General features: G+C 41.1%; 1 protein-coding gene across 1 annotated transcript in view; it reads right to left on the bottom strand.

Annotated features, from left to right (window-relative positions):
• UNC5C (unc-5 netrin receptor C) overlaps positions 1 to 13426 on the bottom strand; it is a 457616-nt gene that overhangs the window by 23671 nt on the left and 420519 nt on the right. The window contains exons 12-13 of the mRNA XM_084855645.1: positions 10469 to 10637; positions 4856 to 5089 (exon numbers count right to left, since the gene is read on the bottom strand). Of these exons, the coding sequence (XP_084711771.1) occupies positions 4856 to 5089; positions 10469 to 10637 (403 nt within the window). The remainder of the gene's footprint in view (positions 1 to 4855; positions 5090 to 10468; positions 10638 to 13426) is intronic.

Consider the following 13426-nt stretch of genomic DNA (forward strand, 5'->3'; position numbering starts at 1 on the left):
TGAAGCTGCATGTTGGGGCTCCATGTTCCAGGAGTAACATATGCAACTGTACTGCAGGATGGCCTCCACTTTGCATCCACCATATTGCAGGTGTGATAGGGGCAGTGTTGTATCCAGCTCCAGGGAAGAGGTGGAACTAGCACTATGTAAAAATCTGATCTCCATTTTCCTGAAAGTTTTCTTCCTCGACAGAAGAGGTTTCCATTGTTCAGCCTCATTCTCAGGGTGCTTTAAAACTTATTTTTGTGATATTTTTGAGTCCATCTAACCACTGTGAGATAGTGAAGGGTATTGTGTGTGTGTGTTTTCTTTGCATTACACATCTCTCCATTGCTCTGCAGTCTCCCAGGTTGCCTGTGTTTCCTGATCTGAAAAAATCCAATGGGAGTTATAACCGCATGATATCTTCTTCTGGTCTTAATTGTAGTGTGGGAAGGTGAGGGGGCTACAGGCTGCCAGAGAGATGATTGTACAATGAAAGATAGGAGACTTGCACACACTCCTTGGCCACCCTCTTACGTAAGGTAAGCACAAGCAACCCAAACACAACCTGAATTTTTTTTCACCATTGCATTTCTTTTCAAAAACAATTTCTTTTCCATCAAATTGAATGAGAATGGTCAAACAAAATGTGGGAGAAATCTTCAGCACATAACTAGTTATTTCTAAAACCAGTGCAGTACCTTGATTGCAGGCTCTGGCAGTGGCAGAGGAAACAACCCTATGGCTAAGCAACTTGCTGTAACAAACAACGCCTTCTACATTTAAAAGGGCTTACCTCCAAGGCAGTGAACATAGGACTGCTATAGTACTTCTCTGTTGGTTCCCTCCTTCCCCACAAAAATAACCAAAGCAGCTTATAAGGAGCAAAAATTATAATACTAAATCAGAATTAAAACAATACAAACCAATAATCAAAACAATAAAAATTAAGCTAAACCAATGCAAAAATTAAACAAACACAGATATAAACATCAGTCATCAATAAAGCAACCAATACAACTAGCAGAACAATTAAAGGTCTTGGAATAGAAAAGAATCTAGCCTGGCACCTCAGCAATGAAAATATCTCATAAATATGTCAGGGCTGGGGGGGTATTTCCAAGAAAGGGTGCCATTACTGAAAAGGGTCTTCTCTCCTGTTGCCACCTGCCTGACCCTTTAACCGTGGGAACACCTGTAGAAAAGCTCTGTAGTAGAAGACTGGACATGGGAGAAGTACTCTGGGTACTAAGTTATTTAGGGATTTATAACTCAAAATCAGCACTTTGCTTTGTGCCCAGAAACAAACTGATAGTCAGTCTAAATCAGTGTACTATTGAAATATGTTCAAACTAACACTGGGAAGTTAATAGTCTGGCTACCATTTTTCTGATCTGTCTGCTGTGTTCTGAACCAGCTGAAGTTTCATTATCTCAGGGCTGAGGAACCTGTGGCCCTCCAGATGTTTTGGCCTACAACTCTCATCATCCTTCACCGTTGGCTATGCTGGCTAGGGCAAATGAGAGTTATCGGTCAAAACAACTGGAGGTCACAAGTTGTTCACTCCTGCACTGTATTAATCAAATTATGTTATTGGAGCTTGAATAACTGTGACCCACAGTGTCTCTGTTGTGGAAGGGTTGCAGGTGACGCACCATCTAAGCTGTTGAAAGGCCTGTGCTATTTGAGTGTCCAAAGTAAGGGTTGGATCTAACAGCACACCAAAGCTGTGGAATTATCTCCCTGGACAGACTCTTGGTCAAACATGTATTTGACCAAGACATACTTGCAACTATCTGTCTCCTCCATTCATTTCTGCTGGGATTCCTCAACACAAGGCTAAACTTTTTGTCAGGCAAATTTTATTCTGCTTCAGCATCTTCAGAGGCAGGGGTTATCAGTTTGAGGGCACTTCCAGATGGAGGGTTTTTTTAAAATGTTCTGTGTGCTGGTTCAATACATCAGAGAGGCCCAAAAGCCACACAACAGCTGTGCTAATCCTCTGCTGGTTGTTGTTAGGCCATATGGCAGTCCAGAAAATAGAAACAAAATCAGTACTGGTGGCACCATCAATTTTTGGTCCTTCTTATCAAACACCTGGTGGACCGCAGCATGTTGCCGGCATGCTACATATGGCCCCGTGGGCTACATGGTGTGCATGCCCAGAGTAAGGAAATAAAAGTAAGCTTTGGATTACTCATCCACACATCAATAAAGTGAACCAAAAGATAGATAGATAGATAGATAGATAGATAGATAGATAGATAGATAGACAGATAGATGTGTGTGTGTGTGTGTGTGTCTTTATGCAATATCTTTATGTAGAGTATGACTACATGAGGAAATATCTGAATTCCTAATGAAAACATTTTTCTTCCTGATGGACCTGTGAAATCCAAGACTCTGGGAACAGCCTCATAGACTCCTGAATAAGTCAGCAGGTTAGATGCCTCTCTAACTAACTCTCAGAAGATGTTTGTTTGTGTATGCAAATTATGGAGAATATGAGAAGACACCCACAAACTATGGAGACTAAGACAGGCAGATAGGAAAAGATAATTTATCTTTGGGAGACTCAGACCTTGACACCGCATAGAACTTAATCCCCTTTTAATGAGTTTGGGATGCAAGTAATAATACTCTGATGAATAAAACGCAGTAATTTTCTAGCAGAAGCTGTCAGACATCGCCCCCAATAAGCGCCATGCAGAGCAGAAAAGCTTTGTCGGCTTGTACTCTGTGGCTGGAGACAGAGTTGAAGATCGTATGACACAGACAGCTTTGCCCAAAGCTAATTTGTTTTGTTCTTCCACTGTTGCCTCCACTCAAATACTTCTTGCAGTTTTTTGAAGCACTACAAAGCCCTGCAAAACTGGTTTGACCTGAGGTGACATAGGGATGAGTGTACGCACACCAAAGATAACAGTGGGCAATATCCAGGGCAGTCACAGCATTAACATAAACCAATGGTAGTGCCATGTCATTAGTGCTTGCTAAGAAAAGGGAAAAAGTGGTAGTTTGCCATCATATTTTGGTGGCAAAGTGTCACTTTCTCCCTTTGCCTAGCAAGTCCTATCAAGTGCTGACGATGTTCTGCTAGTGTTGGTTTATACTAGTGCTATGGCGGCACTGGACACTGCCCAATGCCTCTTTAATATCACCTTTATCTGTATTTAAAGAATTATATCATCTGTCTTCATTCTATTCTATCAAACATTTCTTTCCCATGTTTTGAATAAAAAAGAAATCAGTCCCCCTACACCTGTAACAGAGATAATATGCTACGATGTTCTGGAAGGCCCTGTGCCAAACAGCTTTCAGAATGACAACAATGCACTAAGAATACATTTGCTAACAATGGAATTTGCTAACAATGCACTAAGAAACACAAACATTTTCTAGGCAGCAGGCAGTGTTTATGGACATGTATTTTCGACTGTTGTTATACAAAACTCTTAAAAGTAATCCATTCTATAGGCAACCTGCAAGCCGTGACAGTCAGAGCCAAACTAAACATTCTGAACTGGTTCGCATGTAACGAGAAGCCACCATGGGTGAATTTCCCCATGGGGCTTCTCGCTGCGGCGATGGTGGCCATTTTGAATATTCGAGCCATGGCAGGGTTGCGACATAAGTTGTAATTACGTGCAAACCCGGCGAGTGTGGATTGTTGGGGTGGTTAACACCACCTGCAACCCTAAAACAGCCCATGGGTTCTGTGTGGCTTGTCAGCTACCCCAACAACCCACCCTTGCTAGGTTCCCATGTAACAAGATGCTATGGCATGCCCCCATGTGGCTTGAGTATTGAAAACGCAGCCATCGCTGCAACAGGAAGTCCTGCAGGGAAATTCACCCATGATGGCTTCTCATTACATGTGAACCGGACTTCTGTCTAGCATGTATGATTAGGACCATGGTGCTCTGGGAGGGGGAATTAAACCTTTTCCCGGACTCATTTTTTTTTAGCAAACTACCACCTCCACAGCTCTAACATGCATGCTAGACAGAAAGTTTAGGTTGACCCTCAAATATTGGCAATATAGCCAAACACTTAATGATGGGAATCTAAGCTTCACTGAACTATAGATGCAACTAGAGAAGGAGCTGTACTTGTGAATGCAGCAAACCTGTCTTGCATTTGATCATGTGTGTATATGGTTTTCCTTATTGGATCTATATTTATAAGACTATTACAATAAATATTACATATATTGTTAGTAGTAATGTGAGTGTCACCACATCATAACCTTATACAGTGTATGATGATGGTACTTATGGTGTGAGCTATGTGTGTATTCAAATATGTGTTACAGGATCACATACAGAGATACAGAAAGCAACAGCCTCACTTCATTTCCATTGCAAATTCTCAGCACAAAAACTGCAGACAAAGTCATCTAACAAAGCAATATAGCAGCAGGCGCTTGATTAACAACCCCGGAGCTTCTTTTTATCATTATCAACTATTTACAAAGAGGCATTTATATGTTTTGCATCTCTGGGGAGCTGGCACTTAGCATTAAAAATACATGAACCACCAATGAAGTTCTTTTGCACCTTATGGCCTTTTAATAATGCGAAAATCTCAGAATCCAGATTACGACACAGGTAAACGAACGAAAGCAAGCAAGCAGGCTTGGAGAAGAGTCAGCCTACTGTACAAGTGAAATAATTATGGAAAAGGCGGCATGGGTTTTTAGCTCCAATTTCTCTCCACCCTTTATTATAAAACAGTGTCTTTTCAAGCATCCTACCAATCAAACACAAAGTCCAAAAAAGTGCATAATATTTGTAATCAAGAGGCTAATATATGGTAATTACAAGACTGAAATTACACACACAAAAAGAAGAACAGAAATTAGTTTCATTACCTTAAGGGCATCTTGGGTGTCATCCAGACAGTAGACACGGATGTTGTATTCCAAGGATGAACAGATCAGTGGTCCAAAGATGGCCAGCTTGAGACGCTTTGCTGCCGCTTTGGTGACAGATTGTCCAACCAAGGCATAGGTGCTGAGAGTTTCTGTCAGGACATGGCAGGCCTCTGGATCCAATTGGATGTAGCATGGGGTGGTGAAGTTTTCTTCTCCAACTGCTACCACATCCTAGAAGGGGGAAATTTAACAATGGCCTGACCAATGACAGGATCCATCCAGGCCACCCCTGGGACCCAAGCACTGCCTGCCCAATTAAGATGCATTGGTGGGATTTCAAAAAGTAGGGTGTTGTGCAAGGGAACCAAGCTGAGATTAAAGGACTAGTGTTCAGATAAGCCAGGACTATATCTTTCAGGACCTTTGCTTTTGATGCTGATTTTAAAAGCATAAATAAAAAAAAGAAAACCCAGTTCAATCATATATCATGGGTAGTATCATCTCAAATACTGCTAGCAGAGCTCTGCTAAATCTTTCCATTGTGCAAGCAGTTTCAGAACAGGTTGCACAATGGATTGCACAAGACTTATGTGCAATGTGTTGCACAAGCATAACGCACAACCTCTTGCACAATTGTGCTTGTGGAGCCATAACTTTAGCTGGAGTCTTCTCTTGCGCATAGTTCAGAACCTAGTTTCTGCTAGCACAACATCATTTGCGCTAATGGAATGGCACAGTTGGATACTGCCTATTGGCACCTCAGAGAAAGCTTAAAAGGAAAAGTGCAAGAATATCTTTCCATTAAAGCATCTTGCAATCTCACTACTCTGTTCACAAATTTATAAGGAAGAATGTAAGTGAGGATCAGCTGCATCTCCCAAATCCACACTTATAGATTTGGAGGCAAGTCATTCTTATGAATGCCAGCACAAATGTTTCATGGCTTGGCCAGGAGGGGTTGGTTGGTGGAATCAGCATTTAACTTCTGTGGAGGAAATTGATATTTGCACATGCACCATTACCCTGCTCATGGCTCCATATGCAAACCAGAAGTACTGGATCACAAAAAAGAGGTGTTTCTGTATGGCTGCTTCCATATGTATCACAGAATATGGCACCTAGATGTGAGAGGTGTAGGGTTTAGCTATAGAATCCCTGTATTCTTTAGGTGGTGAATCAAATATAAATCCAATGCCTTGTGGCATCATGAGCCTAATTTCATATGCATAGTAACAAACTGTTACTAACTGCTATTTTTTCTGTGCGACACTGCATGGATACAAAAGGTGTCTTGCATGTTTGATAACACAATAAGCGAAAACTGAGCAATGTACAGTTCCTTATTGTAAATGTCATCTTTGAAACACAAAGCTCTGATGACTTTATTTGCTGCTGCCTCCATCTAAATATGGAAGCTGGCAATGCTGATGATATAAATGAATTGCTGGATTCAGTGAATTGCTAGCTTGGGAACAGAGTCAAGATTCTTAGTTGAGGGCAGGGTGAAGTTGCACATTTGCAAAGGTGACACCATCCTTCGTAGGGGGTAGGAAGAAAGGTGTTATATGCAGTGCTGATTCCACCAACCCCTGCTGGCCAAGCCATGAAATATTTGTACTAGCACTCATAAGCCTGACTTGCCTCCAGCAATGCAAACATCTGTTCAATGAAGGGAAACAGAGACATCGAAGATCTGTTCCAAAGAGAGTGGGAGAGCAGGAAAGAGCATGAGCATACAGAAGATGAGGCTTACTGTGCAAGAACTAGACATTTGGTAGACATTTGCACAGTACATGCATAATGCCAGAAACCAGTTTAACATCTGCATGGTCATGAGCATATGAACATATAAAGCTGCCTTATACTGAAACAGAGTACTGGCCCATCTAGACTAGTGCTGGCTGGCTACTCATAGTGGCAGCAGGTCTTTCAGACATGCATCCAGATGAGAGTATCCAGTGCTGGCAATCCATCAGCTAGCACAAGCTGTGCTAGTACAGGGGTGGGCAACTTGTGGCCCTCCAGATGGTTTGGCCTACAACTTCCATCAGACCTACCTAGCATAGCCAATGGTGAGAGATCATGGGAATGTAGGCCAAAACATCTGGAAGACCACAAGCTGCTCATCCCTGCATTAGCAGGAACATCTGCTAGCACAATGGGAAACTAGCCTTTGCTAGTACAATCCAGGAAACTAACTGAAACAACCACTTCTGGAATGGGACAAGTTTCGAGCTCTGCTGATTTGTCCCATTCCAGAAGCTGCAGTGTTGGCTGCTTTCTGGTTCCACTAGCTAGCACAAGCTTTCTGTTATGCTAGCAGACATTCCTGCTAGCATAGTAGCAGCATTGTATGCTGCCCAGAGGCCTCCTAGCAATACTAAGAACATATGAACATAAGAAGAGCCATGCTGGATCAGACCAAGGGTCCATCTGGTCTAGGATTCTGTTCACACAGTGGACAACCAGATCTCCACGGGAAACCCACAAGCAGGACATGAGTGCAACAGCACCGTCCCGCCCATGTTCCCCTGCAATTGGTATACACAGGTATACTGCTCTGACACTAGAGGTGGCATATAGCCATCAGGACTAGTAGCCATTGATAGCCTTCTCCAGGAATTTGTCCAACCTCCTTTTAAAGGCATCCAAATTGGTGGCCATCATTATGTCTTGTGGTAGTGGATTCCACAGTTTGAATAAGAGCTGTGTGAAGAAATACTGAATCTCCCACGAATACGCTTCATGGGATGACCCTGGGTTCCAGTATTATGCGAAAGGGAGAAAAAATGTCTCCCTATCCACATTCTCCACACCATGCATAATTTTGTACATCTCTATCATGTCTCCCTGTACTCACATTTTTCCAGGCTAAACTATCTCAGTTGTTGTAACCTTCCCTCATAGGGGAGTTGCTCCAGTGCCTTGATCACTTTAGTTGCCTTTTTTTTGCCCTTTTTCCAGCTCTATAGTATCTTTTTTAGGTGCACTGACCAGAACAGTATTCTAAGTGTGATCACATCTGTATAAGGGCAGTATGATATTAAATACAACTCAGAAGATATTGTGCAGCTATTTCATCTTTCCCTCCTTAACAGATTTTTTTTATATCAAGGAAAAAGATGGAAGAAGTGATGGGAAAACACAGGGTTACGAGTGGAAGACAACAACATCTGGATCCCCCATAAAATTCCATGACTGAGGCAGGGTGATGGCATGATAAAAGCCTCTTCTGGAAGCACCCCAAATCTCAAGCCAGAAGGCTTTCCTAGCACAGAGACCTGTAGACACAGCTTGAGATCTTATTTTATTTTATTTTATTGATTTTATTAAATTTCTGTACTGATTGAAAGCAAGGTGTTCTGATCATTTTACAATAAAATATGAATATGAAATAAAACAAGCAATAAACAATGACACAACAGACAGAATAAAAGTAAATATGAAATAAAAGACAAAGACTCCAGCTAAAGACCTAGCCTTATTCAATTTACAGCTTTCTGAAATAATTTTTAAAAATGGTTTTTCACCTGCTGCCTGAAAGTCAGTAGAGAGAGTGCCAAGCAAATCTCCCTGGACTAAGGTGTCACCACCAAAAAGGAACTACATCATATGACTACCCACCATACTTCAGAAAGAAGGGGCACACAAAGGAATGTTTATCACCCCCGAAAGAGAAATTAGAGGCCAGATATTACTTTATCAACAGGTTGTTACTAGTCTGGAGGCAAACTGGTGCTATGTGTAGATCAGTACAAAAGTGGCAATTCTGCTAGTGGTGTTACAGGTGTCCTTTCTGTCAAACTAATTGAGATAGCCACTGCAGTCAGTAAGATTTGCAAAAGAAAAAGAATGGACGAGTGGCAAGCAGATGTGATACAGAACTCCTCTCGTTAGTGAAATATAATACACCTTTTTCATACACCTGCAAGAAGAAACAATCTACAGATGGAAATATCCAAATATACAGATGGAAATATCCTACTTCAGATTTGTGACTAATGGCATAAGCTTATTACATGAACCTATTGCTTAGTGTCATTAAGGTGTCATTAATGTAATAATTCCATGTTGCAAATTGTGCAGTCTATACCAACCAGAACTAGCAATGAAATGCCAAAACCTGGAGATGATTTCAAAGGTGATGTGTGTAGGGCTGTATTCTGTTACCACTGTTAATGTAACAACTGCCATAATCTAAACTATTATTTCTAGTACATTTTGCCAAGAGAGAAAACCAGATTCTTCAACTGAATTTCAATAAAACTTGTGATTTCCCTCTTTTTTCACACCTACATTCTGCCTGAGCCAAATCTGAAAGCAAATATGATGAGATCCTACTAGTAAATGAGTACAAAATCACCAAGGGTATGCCCCCAAAATGGGAAAAAAGGAAAAAGAGTCAAACATGGACTACCTGAAATAAAGGTACAGAATTCTCAGTAGAACAGTAGATCTTTGGCCTAAAGCAACATATTACTATTATAAAGCAAACTGAGAAAGCTTAGCCACCATCATCAACAAAAAACAAGTGTTCCAGTTTGCTTATTTCTAAAGCTATTCATGTCATAAAATGGAAACAACAGATCTCCACTCGTCAGAATAATCTCCTTATATATAGTAGTTCTTCCAGTCCCATTCACAGCTTGGCTTTCTATACCAGAAGATAAGTTCATCAACAGTCAACCTCACGTGTTTCCATGCTCAGGAGAGAGCTTAAATATGTATCCTATTGTCCTTCTCTATAGGGCTATTTGCATGCAATGACAACCCATCTGTTTAAAAACCAATGCGCAAGTGGGAGAGAGTGGGCATGCTGACTGCAGCGCACCTGCCTCTTCCACTTTTACTCAGCAACTCACAATCATCCCGTCTGTAGGTTGCTGAGTGTGATATTTAAACTCAGACCGCTGGGTTGTTTAGAAGGTAAACAACTCAGTGGTCTGAGTTCAGACATCACACTCAGAAAGAGCCTAGAAGGAGCAGATTGTGGGTTGTGGAGTAAAAGCGGAACAGGTGGACGCGCTGCTGCTCTCCTACTCATGCACAACAGCCCATTGGTTTTTAAACCAATGGGTTATCGTTATGTGTGAACCAGGTCTACAGGTCGCACTGCCAATCTCTAGTAACTTCTGATATACTTTTTAGAGCATTTTTAAGTAGGCTTATTGAGTTGAAATCCATTTGCATTGTTAGGTTTTATGTATTATGTATCAAATATACAAATATTCACTTATCTAAGGTCATTTTTATTGTTATTGTGTTTTGTGTTTTAGTGCATTTCTTTTATTATTGTTTTAAGTTTTATTCATCACTGCAAGCTGTCTTGAGTGCCATATTTCCTGGTAGAAAGGCAGGGTACAAATCAAATCGAATCAATCAATGGCATGCTTGGTGTGAATTCATTCTTTTGTTATTTGGTGTGAGTTACGATTGAACCTTTCCCCAAGGGCCTGAAGAGGCTTCCATCCTGAGCATAATATTCTACCTACATTATTTCAAATAGCTGGATAATTGACCAAAAATGGTAACAACATATACACTTGTCCTGAAAAGGTATCTCTACGGCTACCCTACTAGGCAAGCTATGATGAAAGCCTTCAGTCTTACCTCCCATTGTCCCTGGGTTGTTTGGGTCTTCAGCTGGATCTTCCAGTCCTCAGTGTTCGGTTCTGCACAATGGTGCATTGTTAGAATCACAGGCCGAGTCAGCAGCGCCCCTGGAGGCCCACAGCTTACCACAGGTGTCAAAAGGGTTTGACTGTCTTCTACAGGAGGCCTGACAGGATTATGGGAGTGGGGGGGGAGAAATTAAAATTTGTCAGGTGATAGCAAGGGGTATTATACAGAAGCCGCAGGAGGCTGCTGATCGTTTTCTTTAAAAATCAATTGTCATTTATCACTGAAATGTGGTCAAAGCTAGATTTGGCATTATTTAATATCCAAACCCGTGCACAACGATAAGGAACAATGGTAGCCTAGTCAATCTTTCTGGTAAGTGTAGAAAAAGTCCAACTGTGAGCTAGTGCCACTTTAATGTACATACGAATCAGCACTTCCACACATCAAATGCCTTGATGTGGTTTTTACTCAAGTCTCCTAAGGAGGCAATAGTGCCACAGAGTAAAGAAATGCAGGAACAAAGCATGGTGCTAACTACACAGCCAAGCTAGTCCTGTCTCCCGTTTCTGTTCTGACACATCATTAACCCATGCTGATGATGGGTGGTGTAAGTTGGTTGCGTATATTACGGAATATTGGGAAAGACAGATTATAGCTATTACAGTCCTATTCCGGGCATTATTTAATATTTACATTTTGCCATGAATGACGATGATGATATCCTGTCTTTTAGCTGGACAACAGGCATCCAAGGTGGCTGGCAAAAAATTAACACATAACGCATGTAAGATTTGTGGCAACTTATGAAGGCTCCAGGGATACATGTCCATTCCCCAGGCTTTAGATGTTCCTGCTCGGTTTATAAGAACAAAGGATCCATTGCAAGTCCGTTTTTGATATTTGGATTTTCTGTGAGCCATTACCTATTGCACTTGTGGGGGGAAAAGTAAAGCCAAGCTGACAGTTATCTCCCTAGCTACTGGCTAAGATGTAGTGTTATGAATGTTTGTGAATATTCTGACTGTTCAGATTTTTTTTAAAAAAATTGCACACAAGGGCTAAGAACAGAGGGGATGTGAACTGTTGGTGGGAAAAGGTTCAGTAGAGAAGGAAGTGAAGTAACCAGCACGATCAAAATGTTGTTCAGCTGTTAGACTTTGACCCTGTTCAGACAGTCACCTGAATGCATGAGGGCTTTAAGTGGTTAAAGGGATAGAGCTGCACCCTCTGACCCTGCTCCCTACATCCCCTCTCACCAGCCTTGCCATGTTGAGCAGAAAGGTCTCTACTCATGCTCAGTTGAATGAGAGTAGAACTCTTATGCACTATTGGGCACCCTGCTTTCTCAGAGTCTCTGGCTGCATGGAGAGTTCTACTTGCGTTCAAGCAAACGCAAGTAGAGCGACCCTTCATAGTTCTCTGTTTAACACAGCGAGGTTGGGACTGAACAGGGCTTGCGTGTGAATGCTATGTGTGTAAAAGAGGTATGTGAAAGACATATGCAAATAGTGTGTGTTTACAAAACCTTGAGTGTGAGAAGTGTGTGTGCATGTGTGTGCATCAGAGACAGAGAGGGCAGCAATATGGCAATATTTCAGAGTAGAATGGCCCAGATTATATTATATTCATACATTTTGCAGAGTTTTTGTATGTACTACATACAGGTCCATGAACTGAATGTGTATTTCCAGCTGTAATAGTGCATGATACACTACAATTTTCACACTGTGATTTTCATAAATGTTTGGGCATAAATTTACAGCCAAAAGATGGGGAGGGGGAAAACTACTCAATGGAAAGATCATCTATAATCTAGGGATTATGGGAAGGTTTTTTATTTTTATTTTTCCCCCTCTGGAACATTGTTGTCCATTAGTAGACCATGAGCACAGTAAAAATACAATGAGACAGGTGCATATTGCAGCCCTGCTGGTATCTGATTCTGTTGAAATAGGGGATTTAAGATTAGTATAATGCTGGAGAAAAAAATAAAGTTCCTGTGGGGAAAAATCCTTCTTAAAACATCTTCGCTAAAATTAGGCTAGCATTGCCTGCAGGCTAAAAATCCTGTGCTTATGTTAAAACTGCAGCATCAATATAAGGAAATGTGAAAAGTAGATTTTCACTGTATTAGAAGTATATTGCAACAATTGTATACATTTCCATTTTATGCCTCTACAATTCTTTATGGCTTTTTTCCACTGATAACGGCTCCCAATATTTGGAAAATGAAGGAGACATTTTAAGAAGCCCCTTCCATGAACAACAGAAAGCCCCTTCCATGAACAACAGAAATATATTCACTTCTTAGAGGTGCATTCAAGGATGCCTAAACCAGTGGAAATGGCTAAATAGAAGAAAGGGCCTCCTTGTGGCTCCTCAGTGGTGTGTGTGTGTATGTGTGTGTGTGAAATCTACTAAAACCAAGGAAGACACTCACCTCCAGGCAAAGATCATGGTAAGGGACTGTGAGCTACAGCTGTCCACCCACAACCCAAAAGTCTACAATGAATGCTTTTAATTGCTTACTCATCCAAAAGGGCATCACTATACTAAGAGATCATCTGAAACAGCAAAGTGGTTTAAAGTAGTTTAATTGTCATGACTTCTCCCACAGAACCCTGGGAACTGTAGTTCATATAAAATTTCAGAGAATTCCCTTTGATCTTCTATCTAGTCTTCTCACTAAACTACAATGTTCCTTAGGGGGAAGCCACACTAGCTAATCACTTTGAGCTTGTAGTATATACAATGATGAGTGTAGCACAGTTTACATTAAAGCAATTATGTCCTCTCTGTCATTGTGCCTACTGTTTGGGTTGCAGAAATGAAATCTTTCTTTTCAACTGATGTACAGTTTTAATAGCTATGCTTAAAGAAAAAAAGGCAGAAGAATATAGAGTGAGAGAAGGAAGATGAAATACCTCACAAGAACAGATGGTAACC

The sequence above is a fragment of the Heloderma suspectum genome, chromosome 5 (genome assembly GCF_057233095.1).
Source record: "Heloderma suspectum isolate Gila_16-S chromosome 5, 16-S_ref, whole genome shotgun sequence".
NCBI lineage: Eukaryota > Metazoa > Chordata > Lepidosauria > Squamata > Helodermatidae > Heloderma > Heloderma suspectum.